Source organism: Carassius auratus, chromosome 29 (assembly GCF_003368295.1).
Source record: "Carassius auratus strain Wakin chromosome 29, ASM336829v1, whole genome shotgun sequence".
NCBI classification, from domain to species: domain Eukaryota; kingdom Metazoa; phylum Chordata; class Actinopteri; order Cypriniformes; family Cyprinidae; genus Carassius; species Carassius auratus.
Genome location: NC_039271.1, coordinates 1,860,034 through 1,883,405, shown reverse-complemented (window position 1 = coordinate 1,883,405; position 23,372 = coordinate 1,860,034). Strand labels below are relative to the sequence as shown.

General features: G+C 36.4%; 2 protein-coding genes across 2 annotated transcripts; both read right to left on the bottom strand.

Annotated features, from left to right (window-relative positions):
• Positions 1-2,484: 2,484 nt before the first annotated feature.
• Positions 2,485-13,084, bottom strand: LOC113047824 (NUAK family SNF1-like kinase 1). The gene is made up of 7 exons (XM_026209146.1): positions 12,584-13,084; positions 8,538-8,658; positions 6,953-7,104; positions 5,558-5,623; positions 5,367-5,486; positions 4,185-4,317; positions 2,485-4,087 (listed from the first exon to the last, which is right to left on the bottom strand). The coding sequence occupies exons 1-7, from the start codon at positions 12,815-12,817 to the stop codon at positions 3,066-3,068; spliced, it is 1,848 nt and encodes a 615-aa protein (XP_026064931.1). The 5' UTR covers positions 12,818-13,084; the 3' UTR covers positions 2,485-3,065.
• Positions 13,085-17,534: 4,450 nt separating this feature from the next.
• On the bottom strand, positions 17,535-21,472 carry LOC113048591 (prolactin-like). The gene is made up of 5 exons (XM_026210462.1): positions 21,451-21,472; positions 21,057-21,235; positions 19,439-19,546; positions 18,923-19,102; positions 17,535-17,939 (listed from the first exon to the last, which is right to left on the bottom strand). The coding sequence occupies exons 1-5, from the start codon at positions 21,470-21,472 to the stop codon at positions 17,748-17,750; spliced, it is 681 nt and encodes a 226-aa protein (XP_026066247.1). The 3' UTR covers positions 17,535-17,747.
• Positions 21,473-23,372: the final 1,900 nt, after the last annotated feature.

Sequence of the window (23,372 nt, the reverse complement as noted above, 5' to 3'; positions counted from 1 at the left end):
GTGATGCATTGATGCATCAGTAATCATAATTTAAACGAATTGTGGGCCTCTGAATCTCAATCAAATGGTATTAATGAGATACCCATATATTCCCACCCCTAATCTCACACTGTCCAATAGAAAAATTAGATGATCTTACTTTACAAATTGTAATAGCTTGAAATGTTATTACAATGTCTGTATCTACACACACTTTATTCAAATCATTATCTGGTTTAAGAGGACTCTTTACACATACACAACATGGTATATAAGGTCATAGTTGTAATATATACAAATCCACATTATGGTTTATGAGGTCAATTCTAAAATTCTTTGAAATCTTCATACAGGCCTTTTTTTATGCATAAAATAATCATATATTGCCTTTGTTTTATGAGGACACTGATATGTCCTCATAAACCCAAGTGTCCTCATAATGCTGGTGAGTAACCTGACATTTTGTCCTTATAAACCACATATGCCAGTTCACACACGCACACACACACACACACACACACACACACACATATATATATATATATATATATATATATATATATATATATATAAACTGGTAATGTTGTCATTTTTATTGTAATGCATGGTAAAAGTTGGCATTAGCTATTCATGCTACAATTATTTTTACTCTGATATATATGAGGGATTTAGCTGTTTTGGAAAAAGTCACATGAGAAGTCAATGCATTACTTGAAATATGTGCTTGCATTGCACTGTGATAATGCGGGCTGAGGACAAACAACAAAAAAGAAAAAATGTATGTGGTCTGACACAACAAGATCAGCACACCACAGTAAAGCTTGCCATTGAGGCCAGCAATCCTAGTGTTATATATATATAAGGCACACTCTTATTAATTTAATTCATTCATTTTTAATCATCTATAGCACTGATCCTATCCTGGAACAGCTGGTTTGTTGAGTGAGAGGCTTTAAACTTTTACGAGTACTTTGTGTTCTAGGTTTAATGGAATGAGTGGAGACACACACATCTTATTTAGATCAAGACATTTATTAGAAGAACGGACCGTGTTTTGCACTGAGCACAAACAGCACAGGGTTTAATACACCACCTAACTGTGCTCATAACAAACCATCCAGACAAGCTTCTTTTCCATGGATGCCGTTTAAAAACTCTTACACAATACTGCAAATTATTTAAACTGAGAATAACATTAACATTATCAGGACGATCTTATGTTGATGAAGGCACAAATCAAGACAATCATAAGTCAAAAAAAGAGAGGCAAATAGCCATGGCAATGTACAGAATATAATACAAGACACATTAAATAATACAATTTAAATATGTAGTATATCCAGTCAAGCTTTCTCAATGACCTATAGTAGATAACCTAAAGGATAAACACAATCTTTTTCCAGTTAATTTCTTATATATATATATTTAAATGGTTACACTGTACTTCATATATAACTGCACTGATGCTTATGTTGACAGAAATGCGTTGTACTGAACTGTATATCTTGATGCAGATTTAAAAAATTAAGCACATACTTAAAGTTTAAAGCTAGACTATTATATTTCACGCTTAACCCACAGTAAAAATGCCATATGCAACCAATATTTTGAAATGAAAGCCTGTGTGAGCAATTTAGGAAATTAAACTAGAGGAATAAGCAAAAACAAACAGAATGTAACAGAAAAAAATGGCGTAGAAAATTTATTTGATCTTGACATGCCATTGTATACTGAACAATAAAACAATTGCACGGGCACAATACATACCGCATCCTGAACCCATTTTTTAAAGTGAAACCTTTTCATTTTCAGAATACGTGTCTTTTAACACTCCACCTTGTGAAAAGAATAGTTTGGCATCTTTTTCCTGTCTTAAAAAGCATGTGCTGTTGAGACAAGGGTCATTTCTGGACCAGAATTTCACCACAGGTCAAAGCTTGTCTTTCCACACTTTCATGCTTCAGGGAGCTCATATAATTACCCGTGTGCACTAGCATTGTGTGCGTGTCTGTGTGAGAGAGAATGAGAATGTAGGGTATCATAACACTGATGCAACCTTTGCCCTTTGACCTTTGCTGTGCTTTGTGTTGCATTAGTTGCTCTCTAGCTGATCTCAGAGATATGTCAACATTTGCACTGCTCTGTCCCTGCACAGGTTAGAATGAGCTCAGTGTATTTTTGGTACCTTTTATGACATCTTGTTCCTTCCCTTACAAAAAAGTATCATGGTTAAGTGAACGTAATATCATGGTACTTTGATATATACCATAGTAAATACTGAAATGAATTATACTTCAAGGCAGAGTTTTTGTAACTTAGAATTTCTTATTTTATTTTATTTTTACATTTGTTTAGTTTTATATTTTTTAGGTACTTGTAATTATTATTTATTAAATTTTAGGAGTACCAAAGTTTTTTTTTTTTATAAAAATAATAAATTAGCCCCACACCAACAATACCATGATACATGTTCAAAAAGCATGGTGGTACTGTAGTATAGTACCTTTTGCTACTTTTCTGTAAGTGTTGTCAAAACGGTTTACAAAAGACAAAATGCTCTTTTTTTTATATAATAAACCTACAACTTTTCAAACTCTCAAAAAACACTCCTGAACTTTAAATCTTAGCATTACTGATACACTGTTGTGCATGCACTTCATTGAAATTGCTGGTATAATACAATGAAAATGTATTATACAGATGTTTAAATGGCGTTTGTCTAACACTTTTCATAATTCATGACCTGTATTGATAAAAATCGCTCTCCCATAAACTATGAAATGGCCTTGGTGTTTTCAAAGTGTCCAAACCACGAATGACAGATAAATAATTTAAATAACACAATCCCAGATGTCATTGTGCTGCATCTCGGAGAACAGACGCTTTAAAGTGCTTCGGTTGTTCTCCCTCAACTGTCGAGTCTAAGACGAGGATATCATGAGAAATGCTCATCAACACGAGTTGGTGAATGGAGATTTGAAATGTCCCGCTTCTCGACCTGTAAACATTTACCCAGCAGCACTGTGATGAGAAGGACAAGCTGGGAGTCATTCACTCTTCCAGTCTCTCTGTCTTTTTGTCCAAGTCTAGCCTAGCTGGCTGCTGATGTCCAGGGCTTTCTGGTATACCTGGGTAACATCATCCAGATCACCCAGTAATGAGAAGCTGCCATTGTCTCCAGGGGAACCGGGAGGGCTGTGAATGCCCTTTACACTGGTCTGAAGGCCCCTGAACCCAGCCATCTGCAGCAAGTCTTCAGCCGACAGCGAGCCCCGGATGTTGGGTTTGGGAGAGGTGGGAGGCCAGTCCAAACCAATACTGGAGAGACCCGTCTCCTCGTACAAGATGCTAGATGGTCTGCTTTGGCTCCGTGAGATGGTTGATTCTGCCGAGATCTCCCCATGGACTCCCACGGCACTGTGTGTGGAATATTTCCCATTACGCTTCAGTATACCTTTTCTCCCGACAGTCCGTTTGGGCGGTGAGCTGTTCGGAGGCTGCACAGTAGCACCCCCTAACAGTTCGGAGGACTCGCTGCGCTCCGGCGAGGAGTAATATCCAGACTCACGCTGCTGATTATTTTTCAGAATGCCTTTCTTGGGTAACATGGACACTATTTTGGCTGGCGAGCCACCCAGTGTCTCCTCTCGCTCTGGACTGGAGCTGGACTCGATGTCTTGGTAGCAAATGGACCGCCTGAGCTCTACTTCGCACAGACTCTGGGACCGCTGGTCTCCACTGGTCGCCCGAGTCTTCAGGATGCTCTTTGGTCTCTTGAGGCCTGGCTTCTCCTCTGCAACAACCCACATCGCACCATCGTTCTCCTTCATGGACTTTCTCAGACGCCGGGCTGGAGTCAAGGCTGTTGTGACATTGTTAATGTTACCAGGCTCTGGGCATTGAACTTTGCCTGAACTTTTGACCTCGGTGCGGTTCTGCCAGTCAATGAAGCGGGCCAGCATTGGCGAGCTGTTTTCCCTTTGTGTTTGACAGTCGCATACGCTGGTTTTCCAGCCCCAGTTCACCCACCAGTGATTCGCAATGTCCTCAACTGTAGCCCTGCGATCTGGATTAACCATCAACATCCAGCGGATCAAACCACGAGCATCTGAATACAATGGAGAGATTTGAACTCACTCAGGAAACTTGGAGACATGTGGGTTAAGACGAATTTGAAATACCAATCAAGAAGACACATACAGTACCTGATGACTGTGGTGGTTCCCTGTATTCTCCATTGCTGATCTGGCGAATGAGTTTTTGGTGGTCTCCTCCATCGAAGGGCATTGTTCCGTAGACGAGAGTGTAGAGTAATACACCCAACGCCCAACTGTCAACCTGTCAAAACAACCCCACACTGATAAATTTGTCCACTGAAAATGTTTTTTGGAATTCTTTTGTTTGTTTGTCATAGTTTTTGTCTATGAATGTAGTCTATGAATTTAGCAATAGATTAAAAGGTTGTGTTATTTTATTCTCCTGCCTGGTCCATAAAGACAAATCTGCCTATATTTATAAACATCTAATCAAGATGTCATTGTACAGCTAATGTTTGAGAACAATAGGTAATCTCACATATATCTCCACAGAAACTGCCATCATAATTCCTGCTCATTATTTAAGAATTTCTCGTGCCCGACATCGTCTGACCCTGCTGCACCTCTGCTGATTAGCCAAGGGTGCAGGCCTGGAATGAGGAGGTTTTTAGGGGAAACAATGGCTGATTACAGCACAGGAAGCGTCCACTCCCCAAACTCCAGACCTGTCTAACCCTGAGCAGAATGTGAGGAACTCTGTGATTGTTGGCCCTGATCCACTGATCTCTGACCAGCCAGAAGAACGCTGCCTTTCCCATGGTCTCCAGTTATGTAAGGAAGTCTGAGGGACCAGGGGGATCATTTTAGAATCTTGCATGTGTCATCATACATTAGAACCGAGAAAAAGTATGGGAATTTTGATATATTCCTGTGTTCCAGACAGACTTAGTGTTTGGCTATTAAATATGGGAAAAAATGAAGGGGCTATAAGAATGCTTGATATGCTGAAAATAGCTTTGGGATTAGTCCTCCTCCTTTTTGGCAAAGCGTTTGTTTGTCACTGGCTTATGGAGGATGTTGGGTACACTGACTGACTTGGCCTGTGAAGTGATTCCTGTGTGGGGAGTTTGGATGTGGAATGAAGGGTGGTCTTGACTCCTTCAGATATGAGTTGGAAACACCATCTCTTTCTCTTTCTCTTTGTTATCTGTTTTTTGTTCTATCTTATCTTTTGAGACAGGAAATAAGTGATTGTGTTTCCAAGCCCACATTTTTTAAAGGTCAAAAATGAAGTCCTCTTAAATGGCATTGTAGGGTTGCATAACTGGGAAATATTAGTTCATAATGCACCTCTGGGCCTCTATATGGTCGTCCGTTCACAATCTCAGGGGAAGCGTAGAGCGGGCTGCCGCAGAACGTTTGAAGAAGCTTGTCCTTGTGGTAGAGGTTAGACAAACCAAAATCTGCAATCTGGAATATAAAGCAGAGTCAGAAAAGGCTGATATTGAGAAACAAATGACTAGAGGAAAATCATAACAAACCTTAATGTTACCGTTGTCATCCAGGAGAATGTTTTCCAGCTTGAGATCTCGGTGTACTACTCCGTTCTGTAAGACATCATCAAAAACATTGTTTTTAGATCAAATTCTTTCTCATAGGCATCATACTGTATAAATAAATAGCTGGCGGCTAGTTTTGTCATATATAATGTCCTACAAAACGTTGTAATGAACAATAAATACATTATGCTCTTGCTATTCTTTGAAGGCAGCAATATGTTATGTAACGGAAAAGTGACATTTCTCTTCATCCGGTATAAGAACCCGACTGTCAAATGGCCTGATCTGTGTATCTCCTCCCTTCTTCTGGGACGACCTCCTTGGAATCCCCCAGCTGAGTTGATGACATCATCATCCCAGCTGTATAGAAACAAAGGCCAAGCCAAGGCTGAATATCCCCAGGGCGTTTCATTTTCCAGCTGACACGGCCCTGGGTACCGGCTGACCCTTTGTACTGATCTAGGAACGACATCTTCTGCATTAATCCTACACTTAATCTTTATAAAACTAGAAAAATATGCTCTAAAATGTGAAATAAAAGAGAAAACTATGAAGAATGTGCTGTGTGCTGGATCAGTGTGAAAGGCCAATTTGAAGTATATCACTCTTGGAAAGTGGGAAAATTGGAGATGAGGAGAGGGTTTGGCGTAAGGACAGAAGAACACAGCTGCTCTCTGGCTCTGCAACCTTTCGCATCGAGACATTCTTGGAAGTTTAGTTTATCCCTCTCATATCATGTCAAGTCCTCCTTCATCCAGTAAATCATTTTATTTACTCTATAGAGAACTCATGTGCGACTGCACATGAACATTCCACAGATGTCAGTTGTTTAGTTCCAGAGGCTGTGCTATATTGTAACTGTAGTCATGGTTAAAGGCTAAGTAACTTAGCTACATAAGGTTAAAGACAAGAAATGCAGTAGAGGATATATTTACAATATTCCTGTTGAAAACCAGCTAGTTTGCTGGCCTTAGCTGGTTAAAGCTAGTCCCCAAACCTGCCCAAACTTGTTTGGCTAGGGCTAGGGTGGCTAAGTTGATCTGAAAAGTGCAAAAATAATTTTTCCCCTCCATAATACAGAAAATATTTGTATTCATTTTTTCACCTAGTTTGACCTTTATGAATTTTTTTTTAATGAAACACAAACAAAATTATTTAAAAGAATGTTTCAACTGTTTTCGTTTACAATATATATTGAAAGTCAATGGGGTCCAAAATATCACCTTTCATTGTATGGACAACAAAACCCACATATTTCAGAATATCTTCTTTAGTGTTTCCAAGTAGAAAAGGTCAAACCGGTTTGGAATGATATGAAGTTCAGCAAATTAGTTTTTAATTTGCCTCACCACGTAGCTTCACCGGTTCCACCCTCACCTTGTGGCAGTAATGAACAGCAGAGACGATCTGTCTGAAGAAGTGCCTGGTCTCCCTTTCGCTGAGCCTTCGGCGCTCGCTGATGTAATCGTACAGCTCGCCCTTACTGGCATATTCCATCACGATCACAATCTTATCCTTATTCTCGAACACTGTGAATAGAAGCAAATACAGCAGCGGTCGATTAGATTACTCAACATCATTGCATTATAGGCATTTGTATGGTAAAGAGAGATTTCCATTATGTCCAGCTTTCTAGATTAAGCTCTCTGTCACTGACTGTTAACAGTTTGCCTCGAGCTTTTGTTGGGCCGCTGCCAGTACGTAGGAGTCAAAATCTCCAACGAGTCTGGCTTTAGTCAGTGTCAAAGTGATTAGGAGCTGTCTTTGCAAGCGAGACCACAACTGTTAACTGGTGTTAAGTGCAGAGAGGAAGTGAGATTTGGTGTACATGATCTTGGATGGTGGCGTAAACATTCCCGTTCTAAGAAAAGGTATGTGTTTTGCACAACACAGTATTCTTAGTAGCAGCTCTCAGATTAATAGCCATCATTTAAACCAATCAGAGAAGTGTTTATCTTGCAAATCTTGATGGAAAAAATAGGACCTCAGCAAATCTTTGTTTTTATTTTGCAGGGGAGTGAAGCTCTTGCTCCATTCAGATCCTCCTCCACCTTCTGCTGATACAGCAGGAGCATCTCTATAGTGACTCTTCAGTGTTTACTGCCCGGAGGCTGGTTGTCACAGTGATGGCCAGTGGACCAAATAGACAACGAAGGATCCTTCTGATCAGGTGGGTTTCATTTGGCTCTCATGGTGTCACTTTCAACAACATGTGTATTTGGACACCTGCTGAATGTCTAGGACAAACCAAGCTTGTTGAAATAACCTTCGAAAACCAGTTAAGTTCATGTTCAAGACATTGAACCCAATCCCAAACCAGCGCTAGAAGTTAGCACTGAGTAATTACCTCTCTCGGCTAATCCGTATTAGACACAGGAGACTGAACGCTCTATGTTTTGGCACCGCCTCTCAGACCGATCCAGGGTCAGTAACAATGGCCCTTGGCTGACAGTGCGGCATGAGTCCACAGCCGTGGAGTCTCTATCTGTCAGCGTGGAGATAAAGCAGCTTTGTCAAGTCTTTGTTTTGAGTATCACGTTCAAGGCATGCTGCGCTCGGGGCCTAATTTGATGGGTTTTTGATTTATGTTCTGAGAGGCAAAGCTACATGTGTGGGACATTTTAAACATGCTGATTGCTGGACTGTAATGACTTTAATGCATTCGCTTCATCTCCATTAGAGAGTTTATACCCCTAACAACATTGTTGCCTGATCAACACCCTTGGGCTAGCAGGGCGCAGTCAGAATGCATAAATAAAACATGAGGGCAACTGATCGAAAGATGATTGGATGTTGAGAAAAACCACGCTGGGCAGCAAAGGGTATGGAGTTGACACATGTTGAGAATCAAAGTGAAGGGTTTTGTAGACTTTTGATGTGTGCTCGGTTTCTGAATTCATGAAGTGGAGTTGTGGTGTCTCAGTGAGAGTGTTTTAAGATTAGCGGTGAGAAAAAGACCTACCTTCGTATATAGAGATGATGTGTGGATGACGGAGAGAAGACATGATCTCAATCTCTCTGCGAATGTGCACCATGTCTTGTTCATCTTTAATCTTTTCCTTTCGGATGGATTTAATTGCCACCTGAGAACCAACAAACATGTTAAATCAACTCTGAATCCTACTTGAAGGACATCAGCGTTCTGGCAAACTAATATTGATGATTCTTTTGACTGGAGTAACTAGAAAATATTGATGGATTCCTGGTTTAGTTACTCAATTTTTCAGTTTGATTGAGCAGTATTGATGAGGGTCAAAAGTTGCAAAAACTCTGATTGATGATTTTTGTGTTCCAGTGGCATCCTGGCTCGGGGATCATAGATCATAGAAACAGAAGAGCCTACTCCCTTTTATAGTGTCAAGTAGTTCACAGGAAAGTACTTCCTGTCTTAGGTGGTCGGGTGACCCACAACTTTGCTGAACTAACCAATCTAGTAGTAGAGACACTCTTTTTATTTAACCTGCAGAGCAGTTTATTATAGTGGGTTTTAAAATGGACTAGGGTTATAATAGTTAACTAAAACTATTACATGAAATAAAATATAAAAAAAACTTAAACTTATTTTGTGTCAGCTAGTTGCTAAGGCAACATTTCTTATTTCATTTAGTTCAGCTTGTACTAAAATAAACTAAAATCTATATAGATCCATTTAAAAATTTATAAAAACAAAAAATTATAAGCAAATTATAAAAACTGAATTCAACTGAATTCAAAATATTAACAAAAACTATAATAGTGTTTCTTTTATAATACAATATACATTATTTTGGACTAAATTTTGTACATAATGTTGATTACATTATGGACTAAACAACATAGTACCTTCAGAATAATGCGATAAAATACAATAAATGTAATTAAAATGAATAATATAATATTGTACGGTGATAATATGCTTTAATTATTATGAACTACGTTCTGTATATAGTAATTTAAAAGACAGCATAAATCATATAAATTATTTTATTACTTATAGAAAGCATTGCATTTATTACAGTACTTTTTTTTTTTTTTAAGTTCTGGAGAGAGATGTTTTTCTGGTAAGCTGAGGGAGTCTAGATCAGGAGTTAGTCGCTTAACCTTGTGCGAAAATGGGTTTCTGTGGAGGTGAATGGCTTTTTTGGGAGAAGGCGCACCACAGAAGTTATTTTTAAATGTCCCATTTACCAGCTCCCAAACAGGCTCTATCATAGAGATTTGTCAGTGCTCAAAGGCCTGCTTTCAAAGAACCTGTTTTTTCATTTTTACATATTTATTTATTTATTTTTAGATAATGCAATGTTATCTCTAGAATAAACCATTTTTGCTGGTAAATTAATTGTATTTTCTCTATATCTCAAAGTCTTCTCCTTTATATCCATGCTTGAGGATGCTGAGAAGATTTCTGCCTGGCCAAGTCTGAGTGGTCATGAGGAGGGATTAAATTTGCAGGAAGTTTGCAGCCTGTTCCTTCACTGACTCATAAAACACCCAGAAGGGGAAGTGGTGCTGACAGAGCTGACTTCCTGTCCACCTAGTGCAGTTCACAACCCCGATATACTGCCAACCCAAGCCTTTTAGGGGCAAAATTGTGTTCATGCAATGTATTGTTTTATTGTCTGATGACATATAGAATGCATGCATTGCATGTTACAGCCTTATAAACGACTTATGTAATGCTCATAGTACAGAGCTTGTGATAAATGTGTTTAACTTGCCACTTGGATATGATCTGTGTGATTAGAATCTGGTGTCTGTAACTAGGATGGTGGATGGGCTTAAAAAGGCTGTAAGATAGAGATGTGAGTGTTCAGAGACACTTTAGTACCACAATGCGATATAATGTCTTATCCTCTCAAACTTTACCCTAATTACAGTGAAAGCATAAACTCATTAAAACTGCATTGCAGCAGACGGGCACTCAGGTGATTTTTTGATCTAGCAGAAGGAAGAGCACATGGTTGAGTGGTATTGTTACTCAGCCTGTGGCTACAGATCATTAAGCCAACCTGTGTTTGATGCCTCTGCCAGCTGGCTGTAGGCTTTGCTCTTCTCCAACCCCTGGCTAAAACTGAAGCCTTCTTATTGTCTAGACCTAGCCTGAGCCTCACACAACAGCTGTGTTGTTTTACCTGTCTGCCGTTTAAGGGGGAAAAGGGAGCACTTTTACTCACCAGAGCACTCGTGCGGAACAAAGTTTTGGAAAAATGCGCCATAAAAAGTTGAACAATAAAGGAGCAAAAAAAGAAAGCCTGTTGTCACATTTGTTGTTACTTTCCAACTTCCTCTGCCTTTTCCAACTTTCTATGTCTCCAGACGAATACTAGTGTTCTTTCAGTAAAAAAAACACATATTTTTAGATTCCTTGGCATAACCACAAAAATGAATTTCAACTCAACCCTCGTTTTTTTTTTTTTTTTTTTGAATGAGCCAATTCATAAACACTAAAATTCTGTTTCGACAATATAGCCATAAGATATATATATAAAAATATGCATGTGAAAATTATTTTAGTGTGGAAAAAACACTAAAGCTTTCCATTATCCCATTTTACTTTGTTGTCAAGCATGAAGCACATGCAAAGAGTCAAAATAATTGTTCTGGTTCAATTCATCCCACAATGTTAAAAATTCTTTCCTTTGCTAGCCTGAGTCATGCATTCCTAGATTCAGCCATCGGTTCATTCAGACAATGGACTGTGACTCCAAAATTTATCAGTTTGTGCATGCTACTTTATCAGCTGCCCCATCTACAATGTCTACCTGTCTTTTTTTAATCATTGAACCCCCATTAAAATAACAAAGTTCACAAAGCAAACGACTGAAGCTCATTCACAAATGTGTTTTTAAATGTATATGCTGGAACTTATTTTCCTGCTGCCAAAGTCATCACCGTGCAAACACTTGAGTTTATCTGCACCCTTCAGATTTAGAGTTGGTCATTGACACTGAAAACACAACCAGTTGTGTTGGTCTCCACAGAATCACACTGTCTAATGTTTCTGTCTAGTCGGTCGGTGCTAATTCTGAGGATATGCTCTTAAAGTGGTTCCATTATTAGGTTACCATGTCCCGGACGTGACTCTGAGAGCATCCTGCGCTCAAGCAGCTGTTGACATAAGGCCACATTTTTCGCCCACAGCTCTGACCCACTAGGTCTATATCTGCCCCACTCAAGATGCAGACCTGTATAATGGGAATAATGTGCTGACCTAGTTCCAAAACAGAAGTGGTTTATCCTAGTGGTTTTTCTCACTTGCTCTACAGATGTCTTGTCTTGCAATGGTGGTGTATCCAGAGTAATACGAAAAGGAGCTTCGGTTACTTTCAACATAAACATACCTCTCGTGCTTTGAAACCTTTGACCTGCTCAGCTCCTATATGACCTAAATGAGCTGACCCCTGTCACTGAGGAACGGAAGACAGCACTTGCCCTGTGAAATTGCGCATGTAATGATGGTCATTAAGAGCTCATTTACTTTTACCAATGTTTCAAAGGAATGTTTAATTAAGTCGACTGATAGCAAGTGAAACACTCTGTTCTAATATCTCTGTTCAATGTCATAGGACAATGAGACGAAGTGGAAACATTCTCATCTTCTGCTTCGCCATGATGACTCTTAAAAATAAAGGTTCTCTGTTGACATTGATGGTCCTACAAAGAACCTTTAAAATCCATGGAACCTTTCCATTCCACAAAAGGTTCTGTGGAAAGGTTCTTTAGATTATTAACATGTTCTTCTGTGGCATCACTATGAAAACCCCCATTTGGAACCTTTATTTCTAAGAGTGATGGAAAAAAAGACTTCAATTTGACAAGATGCAAAACTCATTTAATTCTTCTAAAACCAAATTAACTGGTTCATGGAACAAAATTAGCATTTTATAGCTCTGTATTTTCATACCAGTTTATCTCAAATAATTTTACAGTAGAATAAACACCTGAAACTAAGTTGGTACCAAGAACTTAATAAGATCTCTTGAGGTTTGAAAGAGCTATCTTGGAGTCATTGCATGTTGGTCAACTCACCACTCGTCCAGTGTGCCTCTCTATGGCTTTCTTCACTTTTCCATATGTTCCTCTCCCGAGCGTCTCGAACAGCTCGTAGCGGTGCTTCAGGTTGTGTTTGTGGTGATGCTTCTTCACGCTGGACCCACTCCGTACACCGATAGAGGCTGGCATCTCTCCTCCGGGATAGTCGACCGGTAGAGGCTCACTTTCACTCCCTCCGTTACTCCCTAACTGGGATGATTCCGTTTCCATGGTTTCCTCGGCGATGTGTCCGTATGCTCGATAGACCTTGAGATCGCCCTTTATAGAAGGTCACAAATATCCCGCACTCGGTGTTTAGTCGTTATTTAAGATAATGAATGGGGTCTGGGATTTGAAGGGGGCGTCTTAGAAGAGCGACCCGTCACTCATTCATCGGTGAAGTGCTCGTCTCAAATCTGCGCCAGAAGACTCCATGCTTTACCCGTCCATCCCACTACCGGCGTGTTTCTCCTCCCCTCCTCTTCCCTTTTCTCCAGAGTAAAGACTACAGGAATAAAGAATGCAGCCTGGATGAAACCAGAGGCGGAGTTAGAATAGAAGTGCAGGTCTCTCTCTCTCTCTCTCTCTCTCCTAATGGAATAATGACATAATGGCGTCACGGAGAACACTTAATTGTATTTTATTAGGTTTTGTCAGTGCTTTCCCTTCACCACCCTCTCTAAATTATTCTTCAATTTAATGTGCTTTATTGGGAAGTAGGCTAACTGTACATTTCTATGACTAAAGCATTTCCAGTTGCATGTAATAGCCTATGTGTTTTGCAGCAATTAATAGTTCAACAAAATATTTACAATATAACAATAATAATAATAATGATAAATGTCTGAACTGAGTAATGAGCAACAGTATAAAAAATGCTTGATATGATTTACATGAAGTGGCCTATAGGCTAAAAAAAGAAAAAAAAGGAAAAAAAGGAAAATAATGTGAAGTGAAAAGAAAAGAAACGAAAGTAAACAGACAAGAGGGGGGATTTTATTAGCATTATTAGCATACAAAATGTAATGTAAGCTCCAATTAAATAAATAATATCACGTGGATTAAAAAAAAATAGCCTACATAAATACAAATAAATAAATAATACATTAATGAACTTTAAGAATATGTACTATAAGTAGGCTAAGCTATTTGTTTGGATCTTTTGTGTAGCTACTTCCTATGCTGATGTTGACTAGGTTTAATGCATTGCAGGGCAGTAATGGCATTTCTAATGAAGAATCTCTGGTATGTATTTCCTTGAAATCCACTAGTCATAGCATCATATCCTTAATGTCGGGTTGTTCTTCTGTAGTCCACCGCTTGTGTTTGTTTGTGTTGCGATCCTAAACTTTGGTAGCTCTCAGGACAGTAGCAAACATTACACACAGTGAGCAAAATATGGCTCAGCAGCGCCCTCTAACAACAGCACGATATTTCTTCGTCTGCCATATAGTGGGATCATTTGGAAGTACTGCCACCATATGGAGGCAATAAAATAGGTTGTGTCCAGAATGCGTTTCTGAAGTGTGTGTATTGTGCACAGGATACTTAAGTTTGGCAAAACGGTTTGTATGCAACCGTTCATCTTGATCTCAAGACTCCTGTGTGACAGTGCGGTCTATGTATACTCTGCCTTATTTAAAAACAGTAGTGGAACTGATGACATTTATACCCTCAACGTTTCAAACAGTAGAATTTGTTGTTATATGGCCTTACTATATTTGTCACATGACCTCATTACAAGATATGATGTCCTTCATCCATTATATACTACAAATTGAAGGTCAAGTTCTTAAGGATTGTTTTGCATTTTAACAAATAAGTCATCCTGATATTATAAGCATGCAATAGCATTGGCATACTTTACTACATTCGCTAGCAATAATTAGAGTATAATAGCCACAGATTTTCATGGAATTTGATTTGTCACTAGAGGTGGCTGTGGGGTAAAGAAAAAAACGTGTATTTCAACAATTCAGCTAAGGGTAATAAACAATAAGTGCATTAAAGATAAACATCATAACTGAAAAAGCTCTAGTTTGATAGTTTAGGGCCTATACAGTAAATGTTTACACAGTCTTTAGTATGTCACAGAAGTGGATCATTGTCCTCTGGTATTCCGGGCTAGGTTTTGATGGACAGCCCCTATAAAATCAGATATGATGGCTAATGTATAGCTGATGTTACCAACCAGAGTCAGTCTGAGAGTTGAGCATTCTGGGATTTCTCAGTCAGATGACAAGTAGGCAATACCTCTTCTACCCTAAAAGATTAAAAAGGTCCTGATTTGATCGCTAGAAGACCTTGGGTGTCATTAGCTGTTATTACATCAGTCAGATCTGCATTAATTTAATCCTTGTGGTGTACAGGAAATTAATAATCATGGTTTCTGAATGTACTGTGACTGGTGCTTACTGTCTTGCCTGTGACACGTCACGTGTTGTACATTACTATAACATTCTTGATGTTCCTGTATATTTCCATTTCTGTCATCCTAGATTAGTGGTTTGTCTCAAGGGTTTGTGTCATACACACTAGCCACAAATACAGGCAGTCTGGAGATTCAACATTTTGTTAGACTTCACATGAAAGCTGTAGTATTGAGTTGCATATTAGTGTAAATTACAATAGCAAATATATACAGTCTATCCATATATTATCTCTGACAGAGCTATGAATGGGAATGCAATCTATGGTAGTGACTTTCAGATTTCCTACACTACCAGTCAAAAGATGTGCATATACTGTACTTGTTTCTAATTCTGAATGTTTCTAATTCTGAAAAATGTGTCAAGAGTGTTTGAAATATTAGTTTAGTAGAAAAATATATCAATAAATAATATATTATTATTATATTATACATTTTGTTTTAATCAAAATACAGTAAAAAAAACAGTAATATTGTGAAATCGTTTTAGTGCAATAACTGTTTTGAATATTTTATTTTGTATGTTTATATATAAAAACAATTATATATTTCATAAATGTAATATATAAATAATATATTTCATATTTCAATGTATTTAAAAACTATCATTCTTTTTCTGATGAATAGAAAATTCATAACAGAATATTTTTGAAATAGAAATACAAAGAAGTTTCTCTGTCTTACTATCACTTTTGATTTGATGAATTTTTTTTTTTATATAAAATAACATGTATTTATTTTAAATACATTTATTAAATACATATTTTAAATAAATATATATTTTTTATAAATATATACACACATTACACCCCAGTGGAATTCGTCAAGCAATGTATATAACCTCAACTATTGTTAAAATTTGGGTGCAATTTCATATTTTAATTGAAATTTTTATGAGAGTAACAAAGGCAATCATTATATTTATGCTTGATATCAAATTTATCAGTACAAAGTCATGTCATACTGTATAACAGCATCATTATTCTAGTGTTAGTGTATGGCAATGGCCTCACCCTTAAAAATAAACTTTGTTTTGCCCTCTGACAGAGTCTCTTAGTTCCAGAGACTGGCGAGACCTGAGCAGTCTGACATGTAGATGAATGGATGAGCATTGTGCAACACACACAGGCCTTCCTCAGTGTCCAAACATACTCACACACCCTGCAGGCACCCAGAAATGTCCAGATATGCTGATCTACATTTTTCTATTCTTACATTTAAAATGATTTCTTACATCATTTAAATACGTCAGCAATCTTGTGTCTTGATTTTAAAGTCCACATGAAATGGCTTGTCAGATGCAGTTTTCTTTCATATTTCCTGTTGAAATGTGGGCGGGGAATATCAAAAATATTTTTTTTATAGATGGCCAACAGTCTCGAGTCACGTCACAGCCACAGCCACAGCCACAAACCATCATGTGTCGAGTCGGTTGCAGATAATATTAGAAAGCATTTAATATGACAAAATGTCCAAGATTTATGAATACCTTTTATCCAAGAAGAGAACATCTATAAATTTGGCAAATTTTTATGCATGTATGATCATAAAACTAAAAGACATGGACTAAAAGCTACAAAAGTCAAATTTTGGGTTCTTGCGGTCCTTACTATGGTTTACAAATAATGCAGTTTTTCAAAACAGAACTAGACTTTTTCCTCCTTGAACATGACAGTGCACCTGAATCTGTGACACATGGTCTGGTAAAATGGTAGAGTTCAGGCATAAGCACAGGCTCCAGTAGTGTAACTCTAGTGTAATTCAATGCCTTTCTGTCCTACTGTATGAAGATTAAGCTGTCATTTACATGCAGAGAGAACACACAACTCCCATCCAGATTTAATTAAATAATTATTAATCCCAAATGCACGTGCAGGTTTGCCTAGCCCAAATTAGTGATGAGGGAAATGTTTGTTCAGCACATTACGTGTTTTTTTTTTTTATTATTATTTTCTTTTGGCAAAGTAGATAAAATAAGAGATAATGAAATCAAATGAAAATGTAAAATATGTATTAAAATATGACTTATCCATAAATACTAATAAAATGCAACAAAATATGCAACATAATACATTGACAATTATAAAATGATTTAACATTCGACGCACACACACACACACATATATATATATATATATATATATATATATATATATATATACATATATATATATTACAGAATTATTTTCAAGCTCCAGTGTTGTGTAGTGGGAAGTGTGGTTGCAATACCATTTTAATGTTTCATTCAAATTCTTTAATAAATACAGTAAACATTGTGTCTGTGCTGAAGAATGTACAGTTTTAATGTCTTTTTTTTTTTCTCAGTTCATTCAACGAAAATTTGCTTTCTCACTGATCAAATTTGAAATCATAAAATAACAACATGATTAAGAGGAGTTTGACTTATTTGGAATTATAAATATTAAGCACTTGGTACATAGAAAAATATTTTAAAGAATGAATTGACTTTACAGGAAATTTCCTGTAAAGAGGCTAAACAATTTCTCCCTCTCCTACTATATATGTTTTTGATAATTATAGCAATACATTGGTCTGGAGTACTAGAGTATGAAGCGATGCAGAAAGTCAGGTTTATTGACTGGGATCTGGTGAAGTCTTAACGGATGGTGCAGAGTCGAAAATGCTTGATATGTTGGGACCAGCATTTGTCCATTGTGCTGTCCATTAGTGCAGGTGAAAGGCCATTGTTTTTTTTATTTGTTGTTTTTTAATCTAACAGTCGTGCTCAGGTACGATTCTGCACTTAAGAATCTTTAGATAGTTCTGGACTTTGTTCGAATCACGGCGAAAGCAGTACAGGAGCTCATAGTTGCTCATGGCCTCTCCGCTGTCAGATATAGGAAGCATGGTTTCTGCTGCAGACAGCCCTGTCACAGAGTTGCCAAGCATTCCCAGTACTCTCATCTGACAGAGGATGAGACAGAAAAAACAATGAATGAATCACAGCGTTCTTCACAAACAGGGTACAGAAAGTTCACTAAATGTTTATTGTCAACCACAGCAGGTCTAAATATTTTTTTTTTTTCAAACCCTGTTCCAATGTTTGATTAATTGGGATAGTTAATTAATTTGTCATAAAAATATCACTTAGTATGAACCTAAGAGTTTGAGACCAAATGTTGGTTTTGTCATTGGTTAAACATTTCCCACTAAGTAAAGAAAATATTTAGTATATTAACATTTTTTTTTGCCTGCAAATGGAGAAAATTCATATATAAATTACATATAAATAAACATTACATTTTAATGTAATTTCTACTATAATAAATGAAATATTTTGAGAAATGCAATTTTCTCTCCCCTTAGATTCTGGTAATATTCATAATTTGCAAGTCATATAGTATGGATTATATAATATGATCATACTTATTTTTATATATGACAAATATGAGGAAAATGCATATTTACATTACCAAATTGAGATATAATACTGCACTTTAAACCTAATACCTATCTAACAGATAAGCATATAAAAGTTCATTTGAAATTGTTTTAACTATAAAAAATAAATATTATACTACTAAAATTATATATATATATATATATATATATATATATATATATATATATTACAATATTTATTTCTTGAATATTGTCATAATGATCACTTTCAATGTATCATTTAACTGTTAGATGCATTAAAAAAATTAAGATAAAATGTGCTTGATTCTAGCTACTCTTCACTAATTTTTATAATTTTATATTTAGTGATAGTTGATCCAACATACCTAATACTCACAACAGAAAACATCTCTTATGCTGAGTATGAATAGTATGAAAACCAAAGATCTTGTGGAAAGTGCCTGCAGTAACTTATGACACATCATACTCATAACTGCAATCGGTGTCTCACACCTTTTCTTATTTCCTGCTTTGATGTGACTCACCTTCTCAGCTACTTTCTCCACTCCTTTCCTCAGCTCATGGGCCATGTCACCCATCTCCAGGGCTTTGTTACTGCTGAAGCTGTTGAAGTCCTGCTGGTGAGCCATGCTCTGGTGCAGCTGGAACAGGGGGTCCCTCCAAGCCATCAGCAGTTTAAGAATCACCTCTGTTAACTCTTCACGCTGACACACAAGAATTAGAACCACAGTTATGACAAGAACAGTATTTGATGTCTCATTTCTACATGTTATACAGATTTGTCTGAAATTATATAACATATTAATGAGGCTTGAGAGTTTGAGGAGATGGTTGCTGTGTTACTTAATTTAGCAGGTGTGACTTTAAGTGCATTAATTGATGGGACAGTTCTCTTGGGGCGGGCTGCAGTTAAGTGCTTTGCTCAAGGGTACAGAGGTGATATGACAGCAGTGGGATCAGAGAACACAGTCCATTAATGACAAGCAATGGCAGCAGAATCACGTGATGAATTTTTAGGCTGATTCGAATGTTATACTCACAGCTAGTTTCTGTGCATTCTCTTTGCCGTTTGGAGTCAGTATGCTGGAGGTGTGACACTTGCGGTAGATCTTTCCAATAGAATTTTTGCTGGGAAGGAAATACTGTTCCTTCAGAAAAAAGAAAAAGAGAGAAGATGGGTGGGGGGGGGGGGTTGGGGGATGCATTCAGTTTGCAGATAGTTATTTAGTTTATTAATTTTAAAATTTTATATAAATATAGTTGTATATAAATGTTAGAATAAAATAATAATTTATCAATTCAGTCAACCTTTAAATTGTATATAATTGATCAAATTGATTTGTGTACTTTTAAAATATCTACAATATCGATTATTATTTAAGTTCAAATTGTATTAGCAAAAGCTGTTAATTTCGAGTTTTCATTATGTATTTTAAATATCTAAAAAGGCTAATATTATTTTAATTCACACTAGATGTTACGAAAATTTTACATTCTGTTGTTATGCATTTTATTATGCATATCTAAAAAATTGTCAGATGCACTTAAAATATTTTTTAAATGTCTATTCTTATTTAAACTAATATTTTATATTAACAAAAAGTTAATTTTGCTGTTATGATTTTATGAATGTTTTGATGCATTTTTAAACATCTAAAGTGTCTATTATTTTAATTAAAACTTGATATTAACAAAAAGAGTTTTTGAATTGAAATTTGTTGCTATGCATTCTATTATGATAAATATCAAAAAAATCACATGATATTAGCAAAAATAGATTATTTTATCCGTGATATATATATATATATATATATATATATATATATATATATATATATATATATATATATATATATATTTATATATATAAATATTTCAGTCAATTTATGCAATTTATGCTTTTTTTGTATATAGTTTTTTTTTTTTTTTTATAGATAAGTAGATTATTTAGTTTAGATAATTACTTTAACCTGTTAAATGTCACCCCGTCCCGTATACGGGACACCTACGTTGACTATACTATATTACAATCAAATCTAATCTAATCTTGACAAACTATATATCGTTGGAAAGGTCTAAGACTCCCAAATATATATTTTACCAATATTTTTTGTTAAAAATTATGTAGGAAAAGTAATAGATGAATTTATGACAAGAGTGCACCCTCAGAAATCTACATTACAAAAGGAGCTTTGACCTTTGTTTTAAAAAAAGACTTCCTCGTTGCCTTTTTCTCTATCACATTTTAGAAATCATCAGAAGTTATATATCACTTGAAAACATAAAATCTCAAAATTCATCCTTCAAAACCCATTTTAAAATCAGACATTGCATTACCATGTAAATGGTACATTAAAATCATGTTACAAAATGTTTTCAGTCATGAATTATAAAAATTTAGGTTTGTATCATGCACATTCATGTCTATCTTCAAAAACGTGAGTGACAGTTAACAGGTTAAGTAATAGTTATACAAATTTACAATTCATATACTGTGCATTTTGATATACAGGTACATTATAATTTTTTCTAAAATGCATTCTTGCATTACAAAATTTGGATATAACACTGTAGCATCTGGACAACATTTTACAGCCTCCTCACTTTACAAAGACTGTTGCATTAGAACATTTAGTAGAAGAGACAGATGTGACTCACAAACTCTGAGTGCAGATCGTTGGAGAGGCTGTGCATTCTGGCAGAGTGCTGAATGACCCTGTCGAAGAGATCTGCCAGGGACGGGACGTGACATCCTGATGGACCGTGTGTGCAGATGGGCGCGGAGCTGACCCGGCTGTGAGGATCCAGGCACAGAAGTGCCACAAGCAGCACAGCCACTGCCCACAGAGACAAACCAAAAGAGAGAGAGAAATAGAGACATAGAGTAAGGGAGCACAGGGTTAGAGAAATTCAAAGTTCCTCCGAGAAAAACAGGAGAGTACATCCACAGATTGAAAAAGAGTTTCTGATTTCTAACTGTAGTCAGCCCTGATGGGCTTCAAAAGCTAGCGGGTCTCCTTGAATCAGAGCCTCTGTCAGTTCATAGAAATACCTTGCTTCAGGCTCCTAGACATTCTGAGAGGAGAGGAGAGGAGAGGAGTGGAGAGGTTGTGGAAAAGCAAGGGTCGGACTGCTATTTAAAGTGCCCAGAGTTTAGATGATGAGGGATGAATCTGCCCATTAAAAAGAAGGGAAGAACGAAGGGGGCGGGCATGAAAGTGTGCGTGCAGATGATGGCGTGATTGTCATAGTCCATCGTGTCCGTTCCTTCAATCAGATGGTGACTAATGTAGCTTTCCCCCACCAAAGTCCCTGAAGGCTGCACACTTCAATTTTGTGTTCTTACCTCTTTAACTCTCTCTTTCATCTGTCCTGTCATCTGACCCATGAGAGTAACCCGGGTGACTGGCATGCTTGCCTTCTGACATCCAAAACATCAAAACTTGAAATAGTTATTGTAAGGAATAAATAGTAAGAGACAGAGATGGACTGGGTTGTCTTTAGAGTTTATAATTAATTCAGCTCTGTTAGTGTTCAGTAATGCACTGGAATAATTCCAAAAACTGGAAAAAGTCATACATTAAAGTAAATATATATAGTAAATAAAAAATATGCATTTTTTCTTGCATCGTAACATTAAATGGTGGTTAGAAATAAAGGAATTATTTATATTAACATGCATAAAATATTATGTTATTATCCTATAATTTTTGCATTTGTACCATTAAGTTCTTAGAAAAAATTATATTATATTATATTATATTATATTATATTATATTATATTATATTATATTATATTATATTATATTATATTATATTATATTATATTATATTATATTATATTATATTATAAATATTGAGGAGGATTCAATTAAAATGTTTGGAGAAGATAATATTTTTAAAATATAAAAATATTTGTATGAGGTATGAAATAGGAAGAGAGTGAAAATGTGATATTTTTGAGTGTTTTTTTTTTTTTTTTTTTGAGAGTCACTTAAGTTGAACACAGTGTTCACTGCTTCTGTTTTTTTAAGACTCAGTTCACTCAGGGTGAACACACTGATCTGACAAAAGCCAACAATCATTGCAATTTGATGTTTGATTTTGCAAATAATTTTTTAATTCAACATGTCTTGCTGCATGTGCTCTGTAAGAGACACTTGACCCTCAGACATTTGTGTTCGTGTGGTTGGATGTTCAGTACCACGGTGACGACCATCATACGCCACCCAACCCTCAAGACACGATATGTGTGTCTATGACAGGTTGACTTTAAACAGGATGGAAATATGACGTCGGACAGCTGGATAGGCTGTGGGACTATTATTAGAAACAAAATCTTACAAACTGTCATAAAACAGTGAAGTGTTCTCTCAAATGTTCAGGGATGAAAATAGTATACAGACAGAATGCCACTTCATATGATGATATGTGTGAAGCAAGCTGACAGAAGGGATAGGGATCAGGTGAATGGATATAACTCTGTAGATGAACCTTATCTACAACTAAATATAGTTTTCCTTTGTTGCTGAAGTATTACTCTTCCATTCAAAAGTTTGGGGTTAGTAAGAATTTTTTTTTTTTTTAAGATTTATTTTTGGCTTTATTATAATAGGACAGCATAGAGCTGACATGTAATGAAGTGGGATCGGGAAAGTTCCTTTCAAAAGTATGAATTATTATATGAATTTAAACAATTATCATCAATTAGTTATATATTTTTAGTAACATACAAATATATCTTAATGCCTTCATTGTTTAGGTTTTTATAATGCATTAGCTTCTTGTTTTCTGCATAAAAATAAGGGTCAATTTTCGCTTTTGTCTAAGTCAGGGGTGTAAAATTTAATTCTTGGAAGGCCAGAGCCCTGTAAAGTTTAGATTTAACCTAATTAAACACACCTGATCCAACTAACCAAGTCCTTATTTGAAAACTACATGGTATGTGTGTTGGAGCAGGGTTGGAACAAAAAT